This window comes from Lipotes vexillifer, unplaced genomic scaffold (assembly GCF_000442215.2).
Source record: "Lipotes vexillifer unplaced genomic scaffold, Lipotes_vexillifer_v1.1 scaffold722, whole genome shotgun sequence".
Taxonomy (NCBI): Eukaryota; Metazoa; Chordata; class Mammalia; order Artiodactyla; family Lipotidae; genus Lipotes; species Lipotes vexillifer.
The window spans coordinates 1,208,861-1,232,865 of NW_006795213.1; the positions used below are offsets into that span (position 1 = coordinate 1,208,861).

Here is a 24,005-nt window from a genome sequence, read left to right on the forward strand (position 1 = left end):
TGGAAACCTGATCTCATCTGTGGGCAGAGCTGGTGGCTCCCAAACACTTCTCAGAGAGATTCTTGAGGAGTTACAGTTAGAGATTTACTACTTTGCTGACTACCCTTAAGGAGCATCCATGTTTTACGCATTATCAGTTATTTACAATTTAGTCCCAAGTCATTGATCAGATTATCTGTGAAGATGGAAAGCACTGTGGTGCCTGCCTATCTTCCCCCAAGAGGCAGGAGTACCTTGCACAGTGCTGCCTGTTACATTGTGATGCTCAAGAAATGTTTACTGAACCAATGTGTTGACTCTGAGTTGGAGAACGAGGGAGCACAGAATGGGGAGGACAGAGACAGGGTCCAAAGACAAAGTTCTAGACTTTTCTGAGAGGGGCAACATAGCTTGGCAGTTATGTACAGGTGCTACAGACAGCGGAGGGGTTTAAATATGAGTGTTCAAATCAACTGACCTCATTTTGTTCATTTGTTTTCACGGGAAAATGCTCAGCGCAGTGTCAGTATTTAGTACAGCCAAGTTTGCCTTGGGCTGGGATGTCCCTGACTAAGCAGGTGTTAAGGAGGCCTTTAGACCCTGCAAAGAGAGGGAGAAGGTCTAAGTCTGCATCTTTGCTCCACCTCCGAGCCTCTCCCCACGGCTAGGCCCTAGAGTCTACGACCTTTGAGCGAGGGGAAAGCTGCTCCTGCCAAGTTGCCTCTGGCCACTTGCAGCCCTGGTCTAACTCTCACCAAGGGTTAAGGGTTTGTGAAAGCCCAGGAGCTGTGCTGGCAGTGGATAGGTGACTGTGGACAGGTGGCGTCCTTTGGGGATCTTCAATGAATCGAAACAAAAAGATTGGTCATTCTTAATAGTCCTCTTACATTTCAAAGCATTGTAATCCTCCCAGCAGCCTCAGTGGGCACCATCTGCTCCTAAGGAGGACAAGGGTGGGATAAACCTCTCTCTAAACTCCTCACCTTGCTTGCAGAGGTGGGGACCTGTGTTCCAAAGGTCACACCTGGCTCTCAGCTTAATTTCATCTGGCCCTGGTCAAGTGTGTGTGGTGGTGGTGGTGGGGTGGATGACGGTGATGTAGTGGCTGCTTTGTGTGATTCCTGAGAAGCCACAAGAGGGTGCTGTTGTCTTATCAAAGATGGTCATTGCCTCGTACATGCAAGGTTCCCTTCGTCGTTGTCTTCCACATATCTCTATAAGTCTATCTGGCTCTTCTATCTGTGCTTTGATTTCTTTCTTTCCTCCAAACCCTTTTATTTGAGTATAATTACAGATCCAGAATTTCAGAACTGAAAATCATCTGGTCCAACTCTTCATTTTGTTACATATAAGAAGACTAAGGGCCAGAGAAGTTAAGCCAGTTACCTAAGGTCACACAGCTTCTCTTCTGGACACAGCATAGGTCTAATTTTTAAAATTTTTCTTTCGAATTATCAAATGTTTAGGTTCTCTTTTTTTAGTTTGGAAAGCTGCTGAATGGAAAAATCCCTAAATGATAAATTGAGTTGTTGTTAATTGTTAAGTGACCCTCAAATGATTTCTTTCTCCTGGTGGAATGGAGACTATGGCTAGGGCAGGTAGGCCACAAGGTTCTGGGCCTGGGTGAGGTGCTCTGAGGATAAAGGAGTTACAGATATGGATCTGCAAGAATCTTGGCCTTTTTTTCTCCTCCAGCTTGAAAGTGAGAAAGTATGCTCATGAAACCAATGATTCTTCTTGAAATAAACTCAGTTAGTCCCCATGCTTTTCTTCTCTTTAGTAATGAGATGCTTGGGTGTTCCAACCCGTGTCGTTTCCAATTTCCATTCTGCACACAACGTGGATGCAAACTTGACCATCGACACCTACTAGGACCAACATGCAGAGATGCTGCCAACTCAGAAACGAGACAAAATATGGTAAGGGGCACTGTCTCCTACAGGTCTCTGCTCCGTTCCAGGTAGGGTAGGAAAATTCTGGCCTGATGCTGTCTGGCCTTGAGGAAATATTGCCCCGTACATTGTTGCTGACGCTCAGAGAATAAGTCCCCCAGCCAGAAAGCTGTTCTGGCTAATCAGAGCATCACATCAAGCTCATTTCAGAGATAGAAGACTATGGGATAATGTATTCTGAAGCTGGCAACCAAATGAATAGGTCGTGTGTCCTCTGAATACTGACCTCAAAATCTGTTTCATCTTACTCTTCCTTCTTTGAGCCTTTCTGTTTCAGAAAACAGAGCACATTTCTCTGTTTTTCTGTCAGGGCAAAGCCAGGACTAGCTGCCTCTGCATACTTCCTTTGGTCTCTGCTGACTTCTCCTCTCCCTGCCCCACTCCCTCTCTGCAGGCATGTGTATATATGCCTCAGGCATGTGTATATATGCCTGTGTGTGTCTCTGTGTGTCCCTTTATTTTTGGATCTCTAGTCACTTCCTCTGGTTCCTTTCTCCTCTGCTCTACCCCACATCTGATTTCCTGTTTTTGCTTTTCCAGCCAGTTTCCAGGTGAGACCTTTGAATTGTATGAGAACTAGCTGCTGTCCTTGGAGCTCCCTCCCTCTCTGGGCTCCTCGAGGGCTGAAGCTTCTCTGGGTCAATGAGCAGTAGTGTATCTAGGAAGGACATGTCACTTGTGTAGAATTCTGTCTGTGAGCACGTAAGCGGAATCTAATCATGAAGAAACAGCAGGCAAGTCCAAAATGAGGGCCACTCTGATAAAAATAAATAAATAAATAAATACTGTATTCAAAATGTCAATGTGATAAAACAAAGCCGGAAGAACTCTTCCAGATCAAAGGACACAAAGGGTATTGGTCAACTAAATGCCATGTGTGATCCTGGACTGGGTGGAAAAGAATGCCACAGAGCTGCAGTCCCCAACCTTTTTGGCACCAGGGACCAGTTTTGTGGAAGACAATTTTTCCACGGAATGGGTGGGCGTCTATAGTTCAGGCAGTAACGCAGGCGATGGGGAGCGGCAGATGAAACTCCGCTCGCTCGCCACCGCTCACCTCCTGCTGTGCGGCCCCGTTGCTAACAGGCCACGGGCCTGTACTGGGGGTTGGGGACCCCTGCCATAGAGGACATTATTAGCTGACAACATTGAAATATAGACAGTAAAGTAGATAAAAGGATAGTATCAATTTTTTTTTTTTTTTTTTTTTTTTTTTTTGCGGTACACAGGGCTCTCACTGTTGTGGCCTCTCGCGTTGCAGAGCACAGGCTCCGGACGCGCAGGCTCAGCAGCCATGGCTCACGGGCCCAGCTCCTCCGTGGCATGTGGGATCCTCCCGGACCGGGGCACGAACCCGTGTCCCCTGCATCGGCAGGCGGACTCCCAACCACTGCACCACCAGGGAAGCCCAAGGATAGTATCAATATTAAATGTGTGAGGTTGATAACTGTACAAGAGTACATAAGGGAAGATCCCTATTCTAAGAAATCTCCATATCCACACTGAAAGAAAGCTAGTGATAAAGCAAATGGGGCAAAATGCTAACAATAGATGAACTGGGTATATGGGTGCTCTTTGTACTAATCTTGCAACTTTATTATAAGCTTGAAATTACTTCCAAATAAAATGTAGAAAAAAAAAAAAGAAGAAACAATGATATAAAGCACTCAGTATAGGGTTTGATACCTGGCAAATCCTCTGAAAACGTGAGTCCTTTTCTCCTTACTGCTTTCTGCAGGAATTTCCATGTCTGGAATGAGTGCTGGATGATCGGAAAGATCTCCCTCCAGGATACAACGGGTGGCAGGTTCTGGACCCCACTCCCCAGCAAACCAGCAGTGGTGAGAGCAGACCATTGTGGAAGGGTCTGGGCTCTGTGGGGACGCCGGTCAGGGTGACTGACCCTGTGAGTAGGAGGCCAGAAAGGAACAATGCCTTTCCCACTTCATCCGCTTTCCAAAGTCGTAGCAGAGACAACTTCGGGTCAGGGGTCTAACTTTGCCTTTGACAGTTGGGTGAGCTGATGAGTCACTGGACCTCTCAGTTGTTTCCTCACCTGTAACGTAGGGAAGATGAAGGTGATGACTGCTGCTTCCCAGGGTGGCTGTGAGCATCAGATGAATTAATGGGAACTGGAGAGCACCCCATGGATGAGGGTTATTAATGCCACTGCCCCTCCCCATCCCATCTCCCTACCTCTATCTCCCATGGCCAGGACCCGCTGGCCCTGATCCATATGTCAGCAGCCAAGTTAATGGTCCACAACTCCTGTTCCCTGAACAGGGTTGTTCCACTGTGGCCCTGCCTCTGTAAAGGCCATCAGGGAAGGGAAGGTCCACCTGCCCTACAACACCCCATTTGTGTATGCTGAGGTGAACGCCGATGAAGTCGTTTGGCTGTTGGATGATGGCCAGGCCCAGGAACTCCTGGCCCATATCATCAGTTCCATCAGGAAGGAAATCAGCACCAAGATGGTAGGGTCAGACCAGAGCCAGAACATCACCAGCTCCTACAGGTACCCAGAAGGTGCCTGGGGCCCCAGTGTTTCAGGGAGGGGGGCAGCTGTAACCTCCTTTGTGTTGCCTCCCAAAGGACATGAGGATGGCTCTCACGTTGAAACCATCACCACCTAACCACTGCCTCCGCAAAAGATGACAAAAAACACCATCCAGTGCTTATAATCAGGAACTCATTTAACCCAAATTTTTGGCAACTCTATGAGGCAAGGAAGTATCCCTGGGCTATATGTGACTGAACTGAGCACCAAGAGATGAAGGGACTGTGATAGAGCAAGGGTTTGAGCCCAGCACCAAGCAACACCAATCCCCTCGTTCCAGCCATGATGCTGTATTGTCTCCTTAGGCAGCTATTCGTTGTGGCTGAGGCTTCAGGAGGGGACCTGGGAGTTGCTGGGTGCCTCGTTTCCAGCAAGAAGGTCATTGGTCCTCCTGACCCCTCCCCACTGATGTCTTTCCTGGCTCTCCTTTCTGTCAGGACCCCGTGAGGAGTGATCTGTGTTCATAAAGGCCTCCTGGAAAATGCTGGGCCCTTGGAAGGCCTCTTCATCCTTCCTGGACCTGCTGGGGTCTGGGGGCTTTGAGGATCAGCCCGCACAGCTGCAGCTTTACCTGACCAGGAAGGCTGAGTGGGGCCAGGACCTGCTGCCGAAGCTTAATGCCGGGAGTCTAGCAGATAGAGCCCAACCCCAGCGGCCCATCTGCCTGGTGGTGCATTTCTGCGTGCAGACCCTGCTGCACGACGGTGGTACCTGGGAGCCCCTCTGGAGACAAATAGTGCACTTGACCCTGGACTTCGGGGAGGGTGAGTATGAGGCAGGCCTGGAAATGCACATACAGGGAGGGAAGCTTGAGGCCATGAACAAGGCACCCACACACACACACACATGCACGCACGTGCACACACACACATGCACAGCACGCACGCATGCACACGCATGCATGCACACACGCGTGCATGCACACATGTTGGGCAGTGAAGCTGCTGTTGGCAGGAGATTGAATGTCAGATACTGTACCTCTGATGCCATCCCACCAGGTGAAACACAGCAGTGACCTCGGGGGGTCAGGGGCGCAGGGTAAGCACCATCTGTCTCTCTCTCTTACGCACACACACACAAACACAAACACTTTCACACATGCACATAGACTCACACTCATATTCTCTCTCAAACACAAACTATTTTTTCCTCTCTCACACATACACGTTTTCACTCTCTCTTTCTGAGACCCATTCCTGGACTTAAGATGTATTTTGTCTGTGCTTAGAGACACAGTGGTTGCTCTTGCTACTCTACAGCAATTATAGAAACAAACTGATGGATGAAAAGCTTATCTGTGTGTCTGGCATCGCCAAGGTGGAGGAGTCAGGGAGGTCCATGCTGGTCCTAAAAGATATCTCCCTGGGGCCTCCCCACTTATCTACTGAGGTAAGGCATCTGGACAGAGATGGGGCCCAGGGGCCCTCTGACTCACCCAATTCAGGGGCTGGGGGTACAGCAGCTAACAAGGCACAGTCCCTGCCCTGGACACCAAACAGGTGATTAAAGTGCAGTATGGTACGGTCCCTTGCACTCTGTGCAAAGGGAAGGCTTCCCAGAGGAGGTGACATTTTACAGAGGACGCACAGGAAGACACTCTAGAGAAACGAGGTGGAGTTGAAGGCATTTTAAGTAAGGAAGTAGCTTTGCAGAGGCAAAGAGACAAGAAAGACAGTATCTGGGAGATGGAGTAGAGAAGACAGGTTTGAGAGAGACTCAGGCCAAATTCCTTGTCACCTGGTAAGACAGGGGTGACAAGGAAGAAGGAAACAAATGAAAGGTGAGCCTCACATTTCACTGTTCAGAGGCTTGAGTGGCTGGCAAGGCAATTGCAATGAGAAACGAATACAGGTGAAGGAAGGGTAAATGAGGCAAGGCAGGGATGATCTCCATGTCCTATAACCAGGGTTTTTCTTCCTCTGAAGCCTCCTTTCCCCACTTTCCCCTCCTACCTGAAGGCCTTGCCCACTGCCTAATCCCCACCTGACTGTGCACCTGGTGGACCTGTGCACAGCACCCTCCACCCCCGCCAGAAACAGATGTGAGTGGCTCCACATCATAAACAGTCTGGCCACCTGACAGTTTTCACCTGGGCATGCTGTGAGGTCATCAGGCCAAGTGATGCCAGGCAGCCTCCATGAGGGGGGAGGGGGTAACAGTGGGCAGAATCACAAGAGCAGACACAAGCCTGGGGCTGAGGTGAGGGCCCTGCCCATTACACAAAGCCCTGGTTACAACAGGATCCAATGCAAACACATCAAGTGCCAAGTAGGCTATTAATTGGTCCCCATTGCTAAGGAACCCCGGGATGATTTGTGTGACCATGCTGGATGCCAAAGCTATTTTGACCTTGTTCAACTTTGGCACACTCACTAGAGTACAAAGGACTTGTTTCTTTTCTTTGAATTCCAGAGAAGTCAGGATGTGTTCTTCCTTCTCGATTCTCTGGTTGAGCCAGAATGTGCCCCCAGTATGATCTGGGTGGTCGAGTCATTTCAGTTCAACACTTGTTTACCAAATATCCATCATTTGGCTGGTACTGTGCTAGGCACTGGGGCTCTAGAAGTGAGTAGGATGGATCCCTGCCTCCCACTCACAAGTCAAGGCCATGCTGCCCTATGACACAGACCTCACATGTGATGCACTGAATACACCTGGAAAAACTCAGAGTGGGTCTGCTAATGCATATGAAGACAGAGCAGCATGGGAGGAAGATCCTGACTGGGGTCTAGGACACCTGTCTCTGCCATTAACATATCCTGCAACTTGGCCTCAGAATGACATCACCAGTGGCACATGGATGGCACACATGACACCACTTCCTTATCCCATGCCTGTGTCAGACACTACTAATCAATCATGACCCTCTCACTGGCTCTGGATTGTCCTCAAGATCCTTTTTAACACACCATCCCTATCAGCCACAACTAACGGATTGGAGCTGGCACTTAAGTTGAAATCTAATTGCCATCCTGAGCTAGATGACGGGGAGGGAAATAGATCTCACTTGGTGCCAATTCCCAGTTGGTGGTGGCTTCCAATAGTACTGTGAGCTTCTAAGGCAGGCCAGTGTATGTGTTAACCGTGAATACTGTGGGCTCATGTTCTTGCCCCTGCGGCATCTTCGTGCTAAGTGAGCAGTCCCTGGAGGTCATCAGAGGGATGGGGAAGTGAGGTTGCTGAACTGAGTGCGGACATGAGGCCAGTTGCCCATGATATCCCCGTCTTCTCTCCACACAGGTGTCGGAGAGGGCTGAGGTGGGCAAGGCCCTGAGAATCCACATCTCGTTCACCAATACCCTCTCGGTGGCTCTGAGTCGCTGCACAATGGTTCTGGAGGGCAGTGGCCTCATCAATGGGTAGATAACAAATGAGTAAGTACCATGGCTATCCACCTGCCTCATGCTGGTTTTAGATAAGGGGGTGCCTCGTGGGGTCATAGAATGGTCTTTACTCTCCTGGATGGTGCCTCCTTTCCCCCACCTTCCCACCTCCTTGGGGAAGGTTGAGCTCAGTGGTGTTGAGGCGGGGTGGTGTGGGACGTGCTACCAATGAAGAGAGGAAACCAGATCACCCACCCAAGCAGTGACTCAAGGCTCTAACAGGCCCTTTTTGACTTTCAGTCTTGGAACTCTGGTGGCCAGACCATCCAAATTCAACCGGACCTCTACCCCATCAAAGCCAGACCCCACCAGCTGCAAGTCCTCAGCAGCAGCAACACATCAAGGAGATCAAGGGCTACAAGTACATCTTCGTTGCTGCAGGAAGGGCTTTTTGAGCCTCACGCCCACCTCCTCAGGCCTTCCCAGCCATCCAGCCACTCCTCCGCCCCCCTCCTGACGCCTCTCGGCCCCCCTAGCCCTCCAGGCCCACTTTGCTCTCTTCTCCTGAGGGTGTGGTGTTATCTTTGCTCCTTCTCTGTCCTCTCCCCCCCCTGCTTGGGGGTGAAGGAAGTGCTGTTAGAGCCACTGTGCATCTCGGGAGGAGACAATAAAAATGCTTTATCTATCATCAGTGTTCCTTTTTGTGTGCTAATAAGCTACTCATTGCTACTCGATGGTCCTCTCGGCCTGACTGCCACCTGTGTGGCTGGGCCCTCCCTGCTCTTCCTGTCTTCTCTCTCCTCCTGCAAGATCCGTAGCCACAAAATAAGTGCAACGTGATCCCCTCTAAACCAGCCTCTCTGGAATCCTAGATCCCAGGTCTCTCCATTTAAATTGTCTTAGTGAGCCTGCAAGCAGAGGCTGGAGGGAGGTCTGGGGAGGGCAGCCCGGACATGCTGGGAGGACACTGTGGCCTGCGGGGACCGGCCAGAAGCTGCTGCCGGCCTGAGAGCCTGGGGACGTCGGGGCAGGGCCCACTCACAGTGGTCCCGGGATGACTGGAAAGCACTTTGTAGCAGGCTGCCCCCCAAAACAGGCCCTCACTTTCCCTGACCCCATCTCCCCTTGCTCCCTCACCCACTCCCTCTCCCCAATCTGACCTCCTCAGCCTCTCTTCCTTCATTGTGTGTGTTTTTGTTATTTTAAGAACAGGGAGCCACTCTTTTGTATTTTCTTCCTGTGATTCTCTAGATCATTTGTGCTCTTCTTAGATAATTTGCAAAGTACAGAAAAGTGAAAAGAAACAAAAGAAAAATCACCGATAGCTTCCCCATCCCAGAAGAAATCTCTGCTAACATTTGACACTTATCTTTCTGGTCTTTTCCCCCCTTTCATTGTGTTTTTGAAAGTTATCATTACATGGCTATCATCAAAAAGACAAGAGATAACGAGTTTGGGTGAGGGTGTGGAGGAAAGGGAAACCCTGTGCACTGTCGGTGGGAGTGTAAATTGGTGCAGCCACGGGAGAAAACAGTATGGAGACTCCGCAAAAAATTAAAAATAGAACCACCATATGATCCAGTAATTCAACTGTTGGGCATCTATCCAAAGGAAATAAAATCACTATCTCGAAGAGATATCTGCACCTCTGTGACACTAGCCAAGATATGGAAACAACCTGTGTCTCTCAACAGACAAATGGATAAAGAAGATGTGGTATATACAATGGAATATTAGGCAGCCGTGAGAAAGACAGAAATCCTGCCATTTGCTACAGTATGGATGGACCTTGAGGGCATTATGCTAAGTGAGAGGTGATTCAGATAGAGAAAGACAAATACTGTATGATACCGCTTACACGTGGAATCTAAAAAAGGTGAACTTGTAGAAACCGAGAATAAAATGTTGGTTACCAGGGGCTGGAGGCAGGGGATTGGGGAGGTGTTGGTCAAAGGATATAAATTTCCAGTTAGAAGATGAATAAGTTCTGGAGACCTAATGCACAGCATGATGTTTATAATTAACAATACTGTATTATATACTTCAAAGTTACCAAGAGACCAGATCTTAAATATTCTCACCACAAAAAAAAGGAATGATAATCACGTGACGTGATAGAGGTGTTAGCTGATGCTGTGATGGTGATCACATCACACCATACCAGATGAATATAAACTTAAACTAATACAATATTATATGTCAATTATATCTCAATAAGGCAATAAAAACTAAAGTTATCATTACAAATGGACCTGTCTCCATCATGGGATTTAGAAAATCCAGAAACACAGAAGAGGAGAGCATATTCCTGCAGGTTTTCAGGGTGGGCCCTTCAACCTGCTGCCCCACCCTGCTCAGTGGCTCTGCAGGTTCACTTGGTTTCTCTCGCCACCCTCTTCCCCTCCCGCTGTTCCTCCTCTTCCTACTCTCTGCTTTTTATTTATTTTGCTTTGGCAGGCTGTTTTGGGCAGGAAGGGCAGGAGCCTGCACACCTGCACTCCACCTTGGGTGCCAGCTGCGCTCATCCCCATTAAGTGCCTTTGGCTCCATCACCGCTTGTCACTGCTGTGTTCCAGGTGGCTCCCCGCCCTCCCCTCCCACAGGAGACCTGGAAACTGGGCTGGTGCCTGCGGAAATCTGAAACCTTGCTCCGTCTGCTGAGTGCCAGTCCTCCTTTGTTTAGTCATTGCCCTTCCTGTCCAGGAGGTCTGGTGGCACAGAGCTCCCGGGCTGTGTCACTTGTGTCACTGGAGGGGGAACAGTGGGCTGGCTTCCTCCTGGGCCCCCTAGAGGTCTCCAAGGGGAATGGGGATGTTAGCCATCTCTGCTTTCCCAGTCGACCTTTCAAATAATTTCCTCTCTCCCCACCTAAAAATTGGCTTAAAAAAATACACTGTTGTGTTTTCCTCTTTTCTTTTCTTTTCTTTCTTTCTTTTTTTTTTTTTTGCGGTACACGGGCCTCTCACTGCTGTGGCCTCTCCTGTTGCGGAGCACAGGCTCCGGACGTGCAGGCTCAGTGGCCATGGCTCACGGGCCCAGCTGCTCCACGGCATGTGGGATCTTCCTGGACCACGGATTGAACCTGTGTCCCCTGTATTGGCAGGCGGATTCTTAACCACTGTGCCACCAGGGAAGCCCCCTGTGTTTTAATTTTAATTTTTAAATTTTTATGAATTTTAATTATACAAGAAATATAATGAATACATAGTTGGAGTAAAAAAAAAAAAGCAATAATTACAGATAGACCTACAGTCCCCTGACTGCCACCCCAACCCAGGCTCATTTCCAGAGAAACCACTGTTACCAGTCTTTTGTCTATACATTTATATTCATATATATATATATGCTCAATGTAATGCATAGGATTATCTTGTGTGGTTTCTTATTTATTTATTTTTTTGGCATTCCATGGTATCATCATATTGTATATATTTTTCTACAACTTGAGTTTTTTCCACTCAACAGTATGACTTGGAGCTCTATCCACACCCCTAAATACCTATAGATTTCACTCAATATTTTTCACTTTGCATAGTATTCCACAGTATAGCTGTAAGTAATTTATTTATCCAGTCCTCTATTGATGGGTATTTGGGTTGTTCCCACTTTTCAGTTACACAAGCAATGTTGCAGTGCACATTCTTAAATATGCCTCTTTGTGCTCCTGTGGGAGTGTCTCTCTAGGATAGATCCTGAGATCAATTACTTTAAAAGTTCTTCCTATAGGGCTTCCCTGGTGGCACAGTGGTTGAGAGTCCACCTGCCGATGCAGGGGACACGGGTTCGTGCCCCGGTCTGGGAAGATCCCACATGCCGTGGAGTGGCTGGGCCCGTGAGCCATGGCCACTGAGCCTGCGCGTCCGGAGCCTGTGCTCCGCAACGGGAGAGGCCACGGCAGTGAAAGGCCCGTGCACCGCAAAAAAAAAAAAAAAAAGTTAAAAAAAAAAAAGTTCTTCCTATAATTTCCCTTCTACCTCCCTGACCATTTCACCCCATTCTGCACTCCCATCAAGGAGAATAAATATGTCCAATATTAAATGTACCTCCTATTTGAATATCTGATATTTGCCTATAGCACTAATCCCTGTGCAGAGATTAACTTCACCCATGATGTATCCAGAGGATGAGATTTGGTCCCAGTGTTTGCTGTCAGGCAGATACTGCCACACCTGTTGAGTAGTTTGGGTCATGTGCCCAACCTGAATCAGGGCTGGTCAGCAGTCTCTGTCTAGTCAGCTGGTCTCCAAAAAGGGTGAGCTTCTTTTTCCTTGTAGGAAAAAGCCCAGTGCTTTCCCAGCTGGCAGTGGGTCAGATTTCCTTTCTGAACACAAGTAAAGGCCAGCAGTGGGTAGCAGCTGCTGGGAAATGGAAAGAGTACCCGACTTGGGCCAGTTACCCTAGGTTTAACCTTGGGTAAGACATTAACCTACCTGCACCTTGGTTTTCTCATTTCCAAGTGTGGATGACATGACATTTCATCTCCCCAATGTTGTGGTGAGTATTCCATGAGATTACTGTCCTAGAGTGCCTAGGACAGGGCCCAGCACATGTAGACTGGCCCTCAGTAGATATTGGCTGAATCTGAAATATGAAATAAGTACAGGGTGATTATATAAAAAAATAGAAAACTCTATTCAACCTAGCAAACATTGGAATACCTACAATGTGCCAATCATTATGTTTATATTTCTTATATAATAACAATAATAAAACAACAACTAGTTTATGAGAAAGGTACATGGTCACAATAATCAAAAGAACTTAAAGAAGTTAAAAGGATAAAGTTTAATATTTATTAGGGCATTTTGGTACAGTTGATTTGATTCATATTTGTTTATAATAGCTTTATTGAGGTATAATTCATATACCATAGAGCTCACCCATTTAAAGTGTACAATTCAGCGTTTTCTTTTGTTTTTTTAGTAAATTCACAAAGTTTTGCAAGCATCACCACTAACTAGTTCCAAAACATTTTCATCACCTCAAAAAAAAGAAAACCCCATACTGGGCTTCCCTGGTGGTGCAGTGGTTGGGAGTCCGCCTGCCGATGCAGGGGGCATGGGTTCGTGCCCTGGCCCAGGAGGGTCCCACGTGCCGCAGAGCAGCTGGGCCCGTGGGCCATGGCCACTGGGCCTGCGCGTCTGGAGCCTGTGCTCCAGCGACGGGAGAGGCCGCGACAATGAGAGGCCCCCGTACTGCAAAAAACAAAACAAAAAACCCATACCCACTAGCAGTCATGCCCTATTCTCCTTTACCCCCAGCCCCTAGCAAGCTCTAATTGACTTCTGTTTCTATGGATTTACCTATTCTGCATATTTCATATAAATTGAATCATACAATATGTGGCCTTTTGTGTCTGGCTTCTTTCATTTGTTATGTCATTTAACATATGTTAACAACATAACAAATGTTATGTCATTTAACATAACATTTTCAAGATTCATCCATGTTATAGTATATTCAGCATTCCTTTTTTTTTTTTTTCTTAAATCGTGTTTGTAACATTTTTTTTCTTTCTTTCTGGCCACACCGTGCGGCATGCGGAATTTCCCCGACCAGCTATCGAACCCATGCCCCCTCCAGTGGAAGCGCAGAGTCCCAACCACTGGACCACTGGGGAAGTCCCAGCATTCCTTTTTTTATGGCTGAATAATTTTCCATTGTGTGGCTATACCACATTTCATTCACCCATTAAGAAAGTGATGGACATTTGGATTGTTTACACTTTTTGGCTATTATGTATAATGCAGACAACATTCATGAACAGGTTTTGTGTGAACATACATTTTTCGTCTCTTGGGTATATACCTAGGAATTACTAGGTCATATAGTAACTCAATGTTTAACATTTTGAGGACTGTTTTTCAAAATGGAAGTGCCATTTTACAATCCCACCAACTATGCATGAGGGTTCCAATTTCTCCACATCCCCACCAACACGTATTATGTCTTTCTTATTATACTCTCCTAGTGGATGTGAGGTGGTATCTCACTTGCATTCCCCTAATGATTAATTATGTTGAACATCTTTTGTGTTTATTGGCCTTTTGCATATCTTCTTTGGAGAAATGCTTACTCAGATCAGTTGCCCATTTTTTATCTGAGTTTTTCTTTTAATTGTTGAGTTATACAAATTCTTTATAGCGAAGGAGCATTCTGAGTTGTGGCTCTTATAGGATCAAAATACATGAAAAGGTAGGGCTACCATTTGCTTGGGGATAGATTGGCTGGAGGAGAGGGCCCATGCTGGGAGTGGTGAGAGGGAAGAATGCAAGCATAAGTTAAGGCCAGGTCTGCAGGGTCATGAGTGTCAGATTAAGGAGTGTGCCTTTTGTATGTTGGGCTGTGGACTTTTAAAGCAAAAGGATGGCATGATCAAATTATCTTGAGGGAAGATAATCTGGTGATGTGTTAAGGGGTGGGTGATGTGGAGAAGTTGGAAGCAGACCTGATGGAGGCTGTTATAGTCACTTGGAGTGAGGTGAGGAGGTCGGAACTGTGTTAACGTGGAAAGGGACAGATGGACACCATGGAATTTTTAAGGGAAGGAGTGAAGGGAGTTATGACACAAGAGTGGAGAGAGACTGAGAAGAAGATGGGTGAGTCAACTGTGATTTAAGGGTTGTGAACCCAGGTGCCTAGGGACCGTGGTAGAACCACGGCCAAACATGGAGAAGTCAGAAGTGGAGCCCTTTGGGGGAGGCACACTTGGAGAACGATGAGGTCAGTCCGCGTTTTAGTGGAAACTGCAGAAGGCTGGGAGTGGGCCTTTCTGGGACTGTCTTCAGCATCCCAGCTCCCAGGGCACTGGGCACATAGCGTTAGTGGTAGTCAGAGAGCCAGCAAATTGCTTCAAGCATAGCAGCTAACCCAGGGACAGTTAACCTGGGACAGCTACCCCAGGGACTTGCTCCCAGATCTGGAGGCTGGTGCAGGGTCAAGTGAAACTGTTAAGTCCAAGAAAGTGGTTGCTGGGGTGAATCTGGAGACATGCTAGACTGAACGGAGCAATCAGACTTGGCCAGGCCTACAAGAGGAGTCAAACAGAGGCAGAAAACCTCCTTACGGGAGAAGGGGATAGAGGGTCAGAGAAGCAGGGAAGGAAGGGAGGAAAGAAATAGAAAGAAGCACTTGCATGCCTGGAGCCTCATTTAATCCTCATAACAACCCTGTCAGGCTGGTATCATGGATTCTATTTTACCTACTTGGAAACTGAGGCTCAGAGAGGTTAAGTTTCTTTCCCGAGTTTGCATATCTACCAAGTGGTGGACAGGATTGGACCAGGCTCCACAACCTTGCTCTTTTGTCTGGCCCTGGCTGTCCTGTCACAGGGCTGGAGGTGGCCCTCATCCACCTCCAAAGCTCCTGGAACAACGTGCAGCACCACATGGAGATCAGCTCTGACTGCCTCCTTGTTCGCCGGGGCCAGGCCTTCAACATCACCCTGTACTTCAGAAACCGGGCCTTCCAGCCAGGCCTGGACAACGTCATCTTCTTGGCTGAGACTGGCAAGGACCCCGGCTGGCTCGCAGGGGCTGCGTGTGTGTGTGTTGTGGGGGATTTTGGGGGGTGGGAGGTCACCGCAGAGGTCCTCAGCTCTGTTTCCCTCTCAGGACCACTGCCAGACCTGGCCAAGGGGACTCAGGCTGTGTTCAGCCTGGCAGGTCATCATGGCCCCAGCCCCTGGATCGCCTCACTGGAGACCCCTGAGGCCACCTCCCTGGAGGTGAGCCTGTGCACCCCTCCCATGGCGGCCGTGGGTCAGTACATCTTGAAGGTTCACATCGAATCCCTACGGGGGCCTGTCACGGCCTACCAGCTTGGGGAGTTCATCCTGCTCTTCAATCCCTGGTGCTCAGGTAAGGTGCGATGACCGTGTGGGTTCCCTCATCTCTTCCCCTTTGTCAGTGCCATAGAGGGCCAGGCTCAAAGATTTCCAGACCCCTTCTCCCTAGTTACCCACAGATCTCCCCAATCCCACGTACTCAGCATCCACTCCCAACCAACAACAAGCAGGGTAGAGAAGCCTTGGTATTTATTTACTTATTCAGAACTTTAAAATGATGAACCAAGTCATCTTTACTTAAAAAGAAAACTATTACAATTAAGTCTGACTACTATTAACAACTACCATCATCATATGTTCTAAAGTTAACTTGAGGTTTTTCATTATAAGACCAATAAGTGCATTCCATTTTAAATTTGTGGAATGAAGTCAGGGTAAAAGGAAGGAAGGAAGGGACAGAGGGAGGGAGGAAAGAAAGAGAAAAAAAGAAAGAGAGAAAGAAGAAAGAAAAGGAGGGAGGAAGGAAGGAAAGAAAGGAAGAGAGAAAGAAAGAGAGAAAGGAAGGAAGGGAGGGAAGAAAGAGAGAAAGAAAGAGGGAGAGAAAGAAAGAAAGAAAGAAAAGAAGGAAAGAAGGGAGGAAGGAAAGAAAGGAGAGAGAAAGAGGGAGAGAAAGAGAGAGAAAAGAAAGAAAAAGAGAGAAAAGAAAGGAAGGAAGGAAGGAAGGAAGGAAGGAAGAAAGAAAGAAGGAAAAGCTCTGTCTAAGGTGAAAGGTAAAACCTTATCCCAATCTCCCAGTTCCATCCCCCAGAGGAAATCCTGTTAACATTTTTCTTGTGTAGCCTTGCAGAAATGTTCTGTATTTTATCAAATATGTATTTATGCATATATGCATGTGTGTGTGATTATACAATATATACCACAGATGGGATTATTTAATACAAAGCATGCTCTAACTTGCTTTTATCATTTAACCATTCAACTTTGGACATATTTTCCTATCAGTACATTCTTTTTAATAGCTACGATCACTCCACTGTTTGGATGTACCAAATGTTTCTCATTAGTTCCCCACTTATGGGCATTTTGGCTGTTTCTAGTGTTTGTCTTAGACAGACAAAGCTACAGAGAGTGTCCCAGCACCACATGTCCGATAATTCCCATACTCTAAATCTGCCTGGGGGCAGGGGTAGTTCCACAGGCATGCAGACACAGTGTGGGCAGAAGGAAGGGTGAGCCAGGAGGAGAGAGCAGGAAGAAGGGCAGGGAGGGATGAGAGTAGGGAGTGGGTCTGGTGGGCTTTGGGGGCAGAGGCCAGACTCAACCAAGCCTTACTTCTGACTTAAAGGATGCTGAGTAATATTCCATTGTATATATGTGCCACATCTTCTTTATCCATTCATCCGATGATGGACACTTAGGTTGTTTCCATCTCCAGGCTATTGTAAATAGAGCTGCAATGAACATTTTGGTACATGACTCTTTTTGAATTATGGTTTTCTCAGGGTATATGCCCAGTAGTGGGATTGCTGGGTCATATGGTAGTTCTATTTGTAGTTTTTTAAGGAACCTCCATACTGTTCTCCATAGTGGCTGTACCAATTCACATTCCCACCAGCAGTGCAAGAGTGTTCCCTTTTCTCCACACCCTCTCCAGCATTTATTGTTTCTAGATTTTTTGATGATGGCCATTCTGACTGGTGTGAGATGATATCTCATTGTAGTTTTGATTTGCATTTCTCTAATGATTAATGATGTTGAGCATTCTTTCATGTGTTTGTTGGCAGTCTGTATATCTTCTTTGGAGAAATGTCTATTTAGGTCTTCTGCCCATTTTTGGATTGGGTTGTTTATTTTTTTGTTATTGAGCTGCATGAGCTGCCTGTAAATTTTAGAGATTAATCCTTTGTCAGTTGATTCATTTGCAAATATTTTCTCCCATTCTGAGGGCTGTCTTTTGGTCTTGTTTATGGTTTCCTTTGCTGTGCAAAAGCTTTGAAGTTTCATTAGGTCCCATTTGTTTATTTTTGTTTTTATCTCCATTACTCTAGGAGATGGGTCAAGAAGGATCTTGCTGTGATTTATGTCATAGAGTGTTCTGCCTATGTTTTCCTCTAAGAGTTTGATAGTTTCTGGCCTTACATTTAGGTCTTTAATCCATTTTGAGCTTATTTTTGTGTATGGTGTTAGGGACCCAGGGGGCCTGCTGGGTCGTGCCAGGACCCAGAACCCTCACATCTCGCACCACCTCTCACTGCCCTGTCGCTGAACGGCTCAGAACTCTTACCTATCAGGCCGGTGAAGAGGCACTGCCACTGAATCAAGGAGGACAGCTGTCTGTCTGTCTCTCTGTTCTCCCAGTCTCTGTGTCTCTCTTTACACACACACACACACACACACACACACACACACACACACACACACACGCATATCTCCCGGCCTCCAAGACTAGGGGTTTCAGATTTGTACTGAGGGCTGCCCTGAGCTCTGGGGAGGAGATGCCTGTGAGGTCTTCTCTTTTCAGGCTTGTGCCCCACCCAGGCCCCAGGAAGAACCTATAGGGGCTAGGGATTGGTAGGGGCTGAAATCAGGATCAGTGGCTCCCCCATCACCACGGCGAAGATATTGGCTGGGGAGCCCCACACACCCTGTCTCAGGCCACTGCTGGTCCCCACTTTGGAGAGGGATGTGCGCGCTCTCAACCATGAACCTGCAGCTCTCACCACACTGGTCCAAAACCTGATAAAATGCATGTCAGCCAGCAGTCCTTCTCCACCAGCGACGCCCCGCCTCAGACTGTGTCTGAGGCTGCCTCTGAGGAAGTGGGGAGGGTACCATCACCTGAGGCTCAGGCAGGGCTTCCAGACAGTTCCAGGACACTGCAATGAGGACATCTGCCCCCATGGCCTTTTGTTTGTTCATTCTTAACTTTAAAGAGAAATTTTTTTTATATCATAAAAGAGACATGTTCATTCCAGAAAATCTAGAGAACACCAATAGGCAAAAAGAAAAAAAATACTGCTAACATCTTTTAGAATAGGGTTCAAAATCCTCTGTTCATACACGTATGTTTTTAACAAAAATCAATTCGTGCCCTACACATTATGTAACCTATTCAAGCTTAATATATCAAACGTAGATTTCTGTCTAAATATACAATTTTGCACCCTTATATTAATAGTGTACAGAATTCTCTGATGGAGATGATTATTTAATTAGTCTCTAAGAACAGGGCCTTTAGGTTGTTTCCAACTTTTCAGTGTTATAAACAGCACTCAGATGAGCAGCTTAAGTAATCTAAATCTTTGTGCACTTTCTAAATACTTTGCTTAGAATAAATTCCTACAGAAGGAATGCTGAGGTCAATGCCAACCCCTAGGTTCCAGTTTTCTCATTTCTAACCAGGACTAGTTGAGTGTAGCAGAAAGAGAAGGGAACATGGACTCACATGGGCTCTGTGTTCAAATTTCACTCTACTTATGTGTGGTTTGGGCAAGTTACTTATCACTCTGAGCCTGTTTCCTCAACCCTGAAATGTACTCTGTAAACCAAGAAATTCCACCAAAGGTAATTTTTACTTCTACTCCATGTTCCTATTGAGCCTGCTGCTGGTGTTGATGGGGCGTAGGGGATGGGCCTCCCCAAGACGCCTCACTCATGCCCCTCTTGGAGTCACCAGGGTCTCTCCCCAGAGCTCAGTTTCCATGGCCCTGGGTCTTCTAGGGGTGGGAATGGAACAGGAAGGGTGGCATGACTTTTCTGCTTTGTGTCCTCTCACCTTGATTCCCAGGAGACGCTGTCTACTTGGATGGTGAACCCCAGAGGCAGGAGTATGTCGTGAATGATTACAGCTTCCTATCAAGGGAACAATAACTGGATCTGTCCCTGCACCTGGAACTACGGACAGGTGAGTCTCAGCCCTGTTCATGGCCCATCCGGGCCCTGGGCTCCTAGGGAGAGGGGAGCAGGACCAGATGGGAGGGTGCCCTTCATGCAAGCTTCACCCAGAACTGCTGACAAGTGGGGACTAAATGGCACCAGGAAGTTGTGAGACACGACCCCACACCTTCCTGGGAGCTAGGGGAGCAGCCATAGAAAGTTGGAAGGTGTTCTTTGCTGATCATGTCTGATTAGGACAACAGGATTTAAGGGGGAAGGACAGCTGAAGGCACCCACTCAGGAATCCAGTAAGTAAGAGGGTGAAGATGAAGGGACAACAGTGACAACGGCCATGATGGCGGCTGGTTTTTTGTTTGTTAACTGTGTTTCCAGCGGGGGCCCAGCTGCCACGCTTACTTAATCCTCACAACCCCAGGCGACAGACCCTAGGGTCAGTTCTGTCACACTGAGGAAAACTGGTCCCCTGAACATCTCATTCAGAAGCATGGCTGATGAGCAGCGGTGCACCTCCATCCCCATTACAATTTCCTCTTCGGTTATTTGTTTTTGAAAAAAAAATTTATTTATTTACTTATTTGGCTGCACAGGGTCTTAGATGGAGCACACAGGATCTTTAGTTGCAGCACGTGAATTCTAAGTTGGGGCATATGGGATATAGTTCCCTGACCACGGATCAAATCCGGCCCCCTGCATTGGGAAGCGTGGAGTCTTAGCCACTGGACCACCAGGGAAGTCCCTAGTTATGTGGTTAGCTTACGTATCTTTTTTATTATAAAAGTAAAACAGGGATTTCCCTGGCGGCGGCCCACATCACAAAGTGTATGAGGAACCCAGCAGGAACCACCTCACAGAACAGGACTCACAAGAGAAAAAGGTGAGGAACCCAACAGAAATATCCTCAAACCAGAGGGCCCACACCGTAAAGGGGATGGGAACACAGCAGGAACCAACTTAAACCAGAGGGCCCACATAACAAACAGGATGGGAATCCAGAAGGAACCACCTCACACCAGAGGGCCCACAACACAAAGGGGAAGAGCAACAAAGCAAGACCCACTTCACACCAGAGGGCCCACATCACAAAGGGTATGAGGAACCCAGCAGGCACCACCCCACACAATGTGACCCACATCACAAAAAGGTGAGGAACCCAACAGGAACCACCTCAAACCAGAGGGCCCACATCACGAAGGGGATGGAAACCGAGCAGGAACCACCTCACACCAAAGAATCCACATCACAAAGGGGATGAGTAACCAAGCAGGATCCACCTCACACCAAAGGGCTCACATCATAAAATGCTGAAGAACCCAACAGGAACCACCTCAAACCAGAGGGCCCACATCACAAAGGGGATGAGAATCCAGCAGGAACCACCTCACACCAGAGGGCCCACATCACAAAGAATGTGAGGAACCCTCAGGAAACACCTCAAACCAGAGTGCCCACATCACAAAGGGGATGAGGAACCCAGCAGGAGCCACCTCACACCAAAGGGCCCACATCATAAGAAGGTGAGGAACCCAACAGGAACCACCCCAAACCAGAGCTCACACATCACAAAGTGGGAACAGAGAAGGAACTACCTCTCCCCAAAGAGCACACATCACAAAGGATATGAGAAACCCAGCATGAAACACTTCACATCAGAGCTCCCACATCACAAAGGGGAAGAGCAACAAAGCAGGAACCACTTCACACCAGAGGGCCCACATCACAAAGGGTATGAGGAACCCAGCAGGCACCACCTCACACAATGCGGCCCATATCACAAAAAGGTGACGAACCCAACAGGAACCACCTCAAACCAGAGGGCCCACATCACAAAGGGGATGAGAATCCAGCAGGAACCACCTCACAACAGAGGGCCCACATCACAAAGGGGTTGACCAAGAAAGCAGGAACCACTTCACACCAGAGGGCCCACATCACAAAGCAGATGAGGAACCCAGCAGGAAGCAACTCACACCAGAGGGCCCACATCACAAACGGTATGAGGAACCCAAAAGGATCCACCTCACACCAGAGTGCCCACATCACAAAGGGGATGGAAACCGAGCAGGAACCACCTCACACCAAAGGGGCCATATCACAAAGGGGATAAGGAAGCCCACAGACAGCACCTCGCACCAGAGGGCCCACATCACAAAGGGTGTGAGGAACCCAGCAGGATCTACCTCACACCAAAGGGCCCACATTACAAAAAGGTGATCAACCCAACAGGAACGAACTCAAATCAGAGGGCCCACATCACAAAGGGGATGGGAACCCAGCAGGAACCACCTCACAAAAGAGGGCCCATATCACAAAGGGGATGAGAAATGCAGAAGAAAACCCCTCACACCAGAGGGCCCATATCACAAAAAATTTGAGGAACCGAACAGGAACCACCTCAAACCAGAGGGCCCACATCATAAAGGGGATGAGCAACAAAGCAAGGAACCACCTCACACCATAGAGCCCACATCACAAAGGGGATGGAAACACAGCAAGAACCACTTCACACAAGAGCGCGCACATCACAGAGAGGTGAGGTACCCAACAGGGAACACCTCATACCAGAGTGTCCACATCACAAAGGGGATAGGTACCCAGCAGGAACCACCTCACACCAAAGGGCCCACATCACAAGGGGATGAGGAACCCAGCAGGAAGCTCCTCACACAAGAGGACCCACATCACAGGAAGGTGACCTACCAAACAGGGACCACCTCAAACCAGGGGGCCCACATCACAAAGGGTGTGAGGAATATAGCAGGATCCACCTCACACCAAAGGGCACACAGTATAAAAAGGTGATCAACCCAACAGGAACCAACTCAAACCAGAGGGCCCACAACACAAAGGGGATAGGAACACAGCAGGAACCACCTCACAAAAGAGGGTCCACAACACAAAGGGCATGAGGAACCCAGCAGGAAGCATCTCAACACAGGGCCGACATCACAAAGGGGACGAGCAACTAAGCAGGAAGCACTTCACACCAGAGGGCCCACATCACAAAGGGCATGAGTAAACCAGCAAGATCCACTTCACACCAAAGGGCCAACATTATAAAAAGGTGAGAAATCCAACAGGAACCACCTCAAAAGAGAGGGCCCACATCACAAAGGAGATGGGAACCCAGTAGGAATTACCTCTCACCAAAGGGCCCACAACACAAAGGATATGAGGAACCCAGCAGGAAGCACCTCACACTGAGGGCCAAAATCACAACGCAGAAGAGAAACAAAGCAGGAACGACTTCAAAGCAGAGGCCCCACATAACAAAGGGTACGGGGAACACAGCAGGAACCACCTTACCCCAGAGAGCCCACATCACAAAGGGGATGAGTAACCGAGCAGGATCCACCTCACACCAAAGGGTCTACATCATAAAAAGGTGAGAAACCCAACAGGAGCCACCTCAAACCAGAGGGCCCACATCACAAAGGGGATAGGAATGAACTAGGAACTAACTCTCACCAGAGGGCCCACATCACAAAGGATATGAGGAACCCAGCAGGAAGCACCTCACACAAGGAGGCCCATATCACAGAAAGGTAAGGAACCCAATAGGAAACACCTCAGACCAGAGGGCCCACATCATAAAGGGGATGAGCAACAACTCAGGAACACATTCACACAGAGGGCACACATCACAAAGGGTATGAGGAACCCAGCAGAAACCACCTCACACCAAAGGGCCCACATTCTAAAAAGGTGATCAACCCAAAAGGAAGCAACACAAACCAGAGGGCCCCCAGCACAAGGCGGATAGGAACCCAGCAGGAACCACCTCACACAAGAGGCCGCAAAACACAAAGGGTATGAGGAACCCAGCAGGAAGCACCTCACACCACAGAGCCGACATCACAAAGGGGATGAGCAACAAAGCAGGAACCACTTCACACCATAAGGCCCACATCACAAAGGGGATGAGTAACCCAGCAGGATCCACATCACAGAGAAGGGCCCACATCATAAAAAGGTGAGGAACCCAACAGGAACCACCTAAATCCAGAGGGCCCACTTCAAAAAGGGGACGGAACCCAGTAGGAACTAACTCTCACCAAAGGGCCCACATTACAAAGGATACGAGGAACCCAGCAGGAAGCACCTCACACCACAGCGCCCAAATCACAAAGCAGAAGAGCAACAAAGAAGGAGCCACTTCACACCAGAGGGCCCACATAACAAAGGGTATGGGGAACCCAGCAGGAACCACCTCACATCAGAGGGCCCACATCACAAAGGGCATGAGTACCCCAGCAGGATCCACCTCACACCAAAGGTCCCACATCATAAAAACCTGAGGAACCCAACAGAAACCACCTCAAACCACAGGGCACACATCACAAAGGGGATGGGTACCCAGCAGGAACCACTCACACTAAAGGGCCCACATCACAAAGGGTATGAGGAACCCAGCAGGCACCACCTCACACAATGCGCCCCACATCACAAAACGATGAGGAACCCAACAGGAACCACCACTCCAGAGGGCCCACATCACAAAGGGGATGAGAATC

The 24,005-nt window shown here is 48.1% G+C and overlaps 2 protein-coding genes across 2 annotated transcripts in view; both read left to right on the plus strand.

Annotated features, from left to right (window-relative positions):
* Positions 1–8,266, plus strand: part of TGM7 (transglutaminase 7) — a 31,804-nt gene extending 23,538 nt beyond the window's left edge. Inside the window, 10 exon segments of the mRNA XM_007467560.1 lie at positions 1,760–1,898; positions 3,670–3,698; positions 3,701–3,772; positions 4,215–4,457; positions 4,926–5,252; positions 5,717–5,877; positions 7,729–7,862; positions 8,112–8,128; positions 8,131–8,205; positions 8,208–8,266. Of these exon segments, the coding sequence (XP_007467622.1) occupies positions 1,760–1,898; positions 3,670–3,698; positions 3,701–3,772; positions 4,215–4,457; positions 4,926–5,252; positions 5,717–5,877; positions 7,729–7,862; positions 8,112–8,128; positions 8,131–8,205; positions 8,208–8,266 (1,256 nt within the window).
* Positions 8,267–14,529: 6,263 nt separating this feature from the next.
* Positions 14,530–24,005, plus strand: part of TGM5 (transglutaminase 5) — a 49,105-nt gene continuing 39,629 nt past the window's right edge. Inside the window, 5 exon segments of the mRNA XM_007467561.1 lie at positions 14,530–14,534; positions 15,075–15,319; positions 15,425–15,670; positions 19,385–19,448; positions 19,450–19,501. Coding sequence (XP_007467623.1) covers positions 14,530–14,534; positions 15,075–15,319; positions 15,425–15,670; positions 19,385–19,448; positions 19,450–19,501 — 612 coding nt within the window.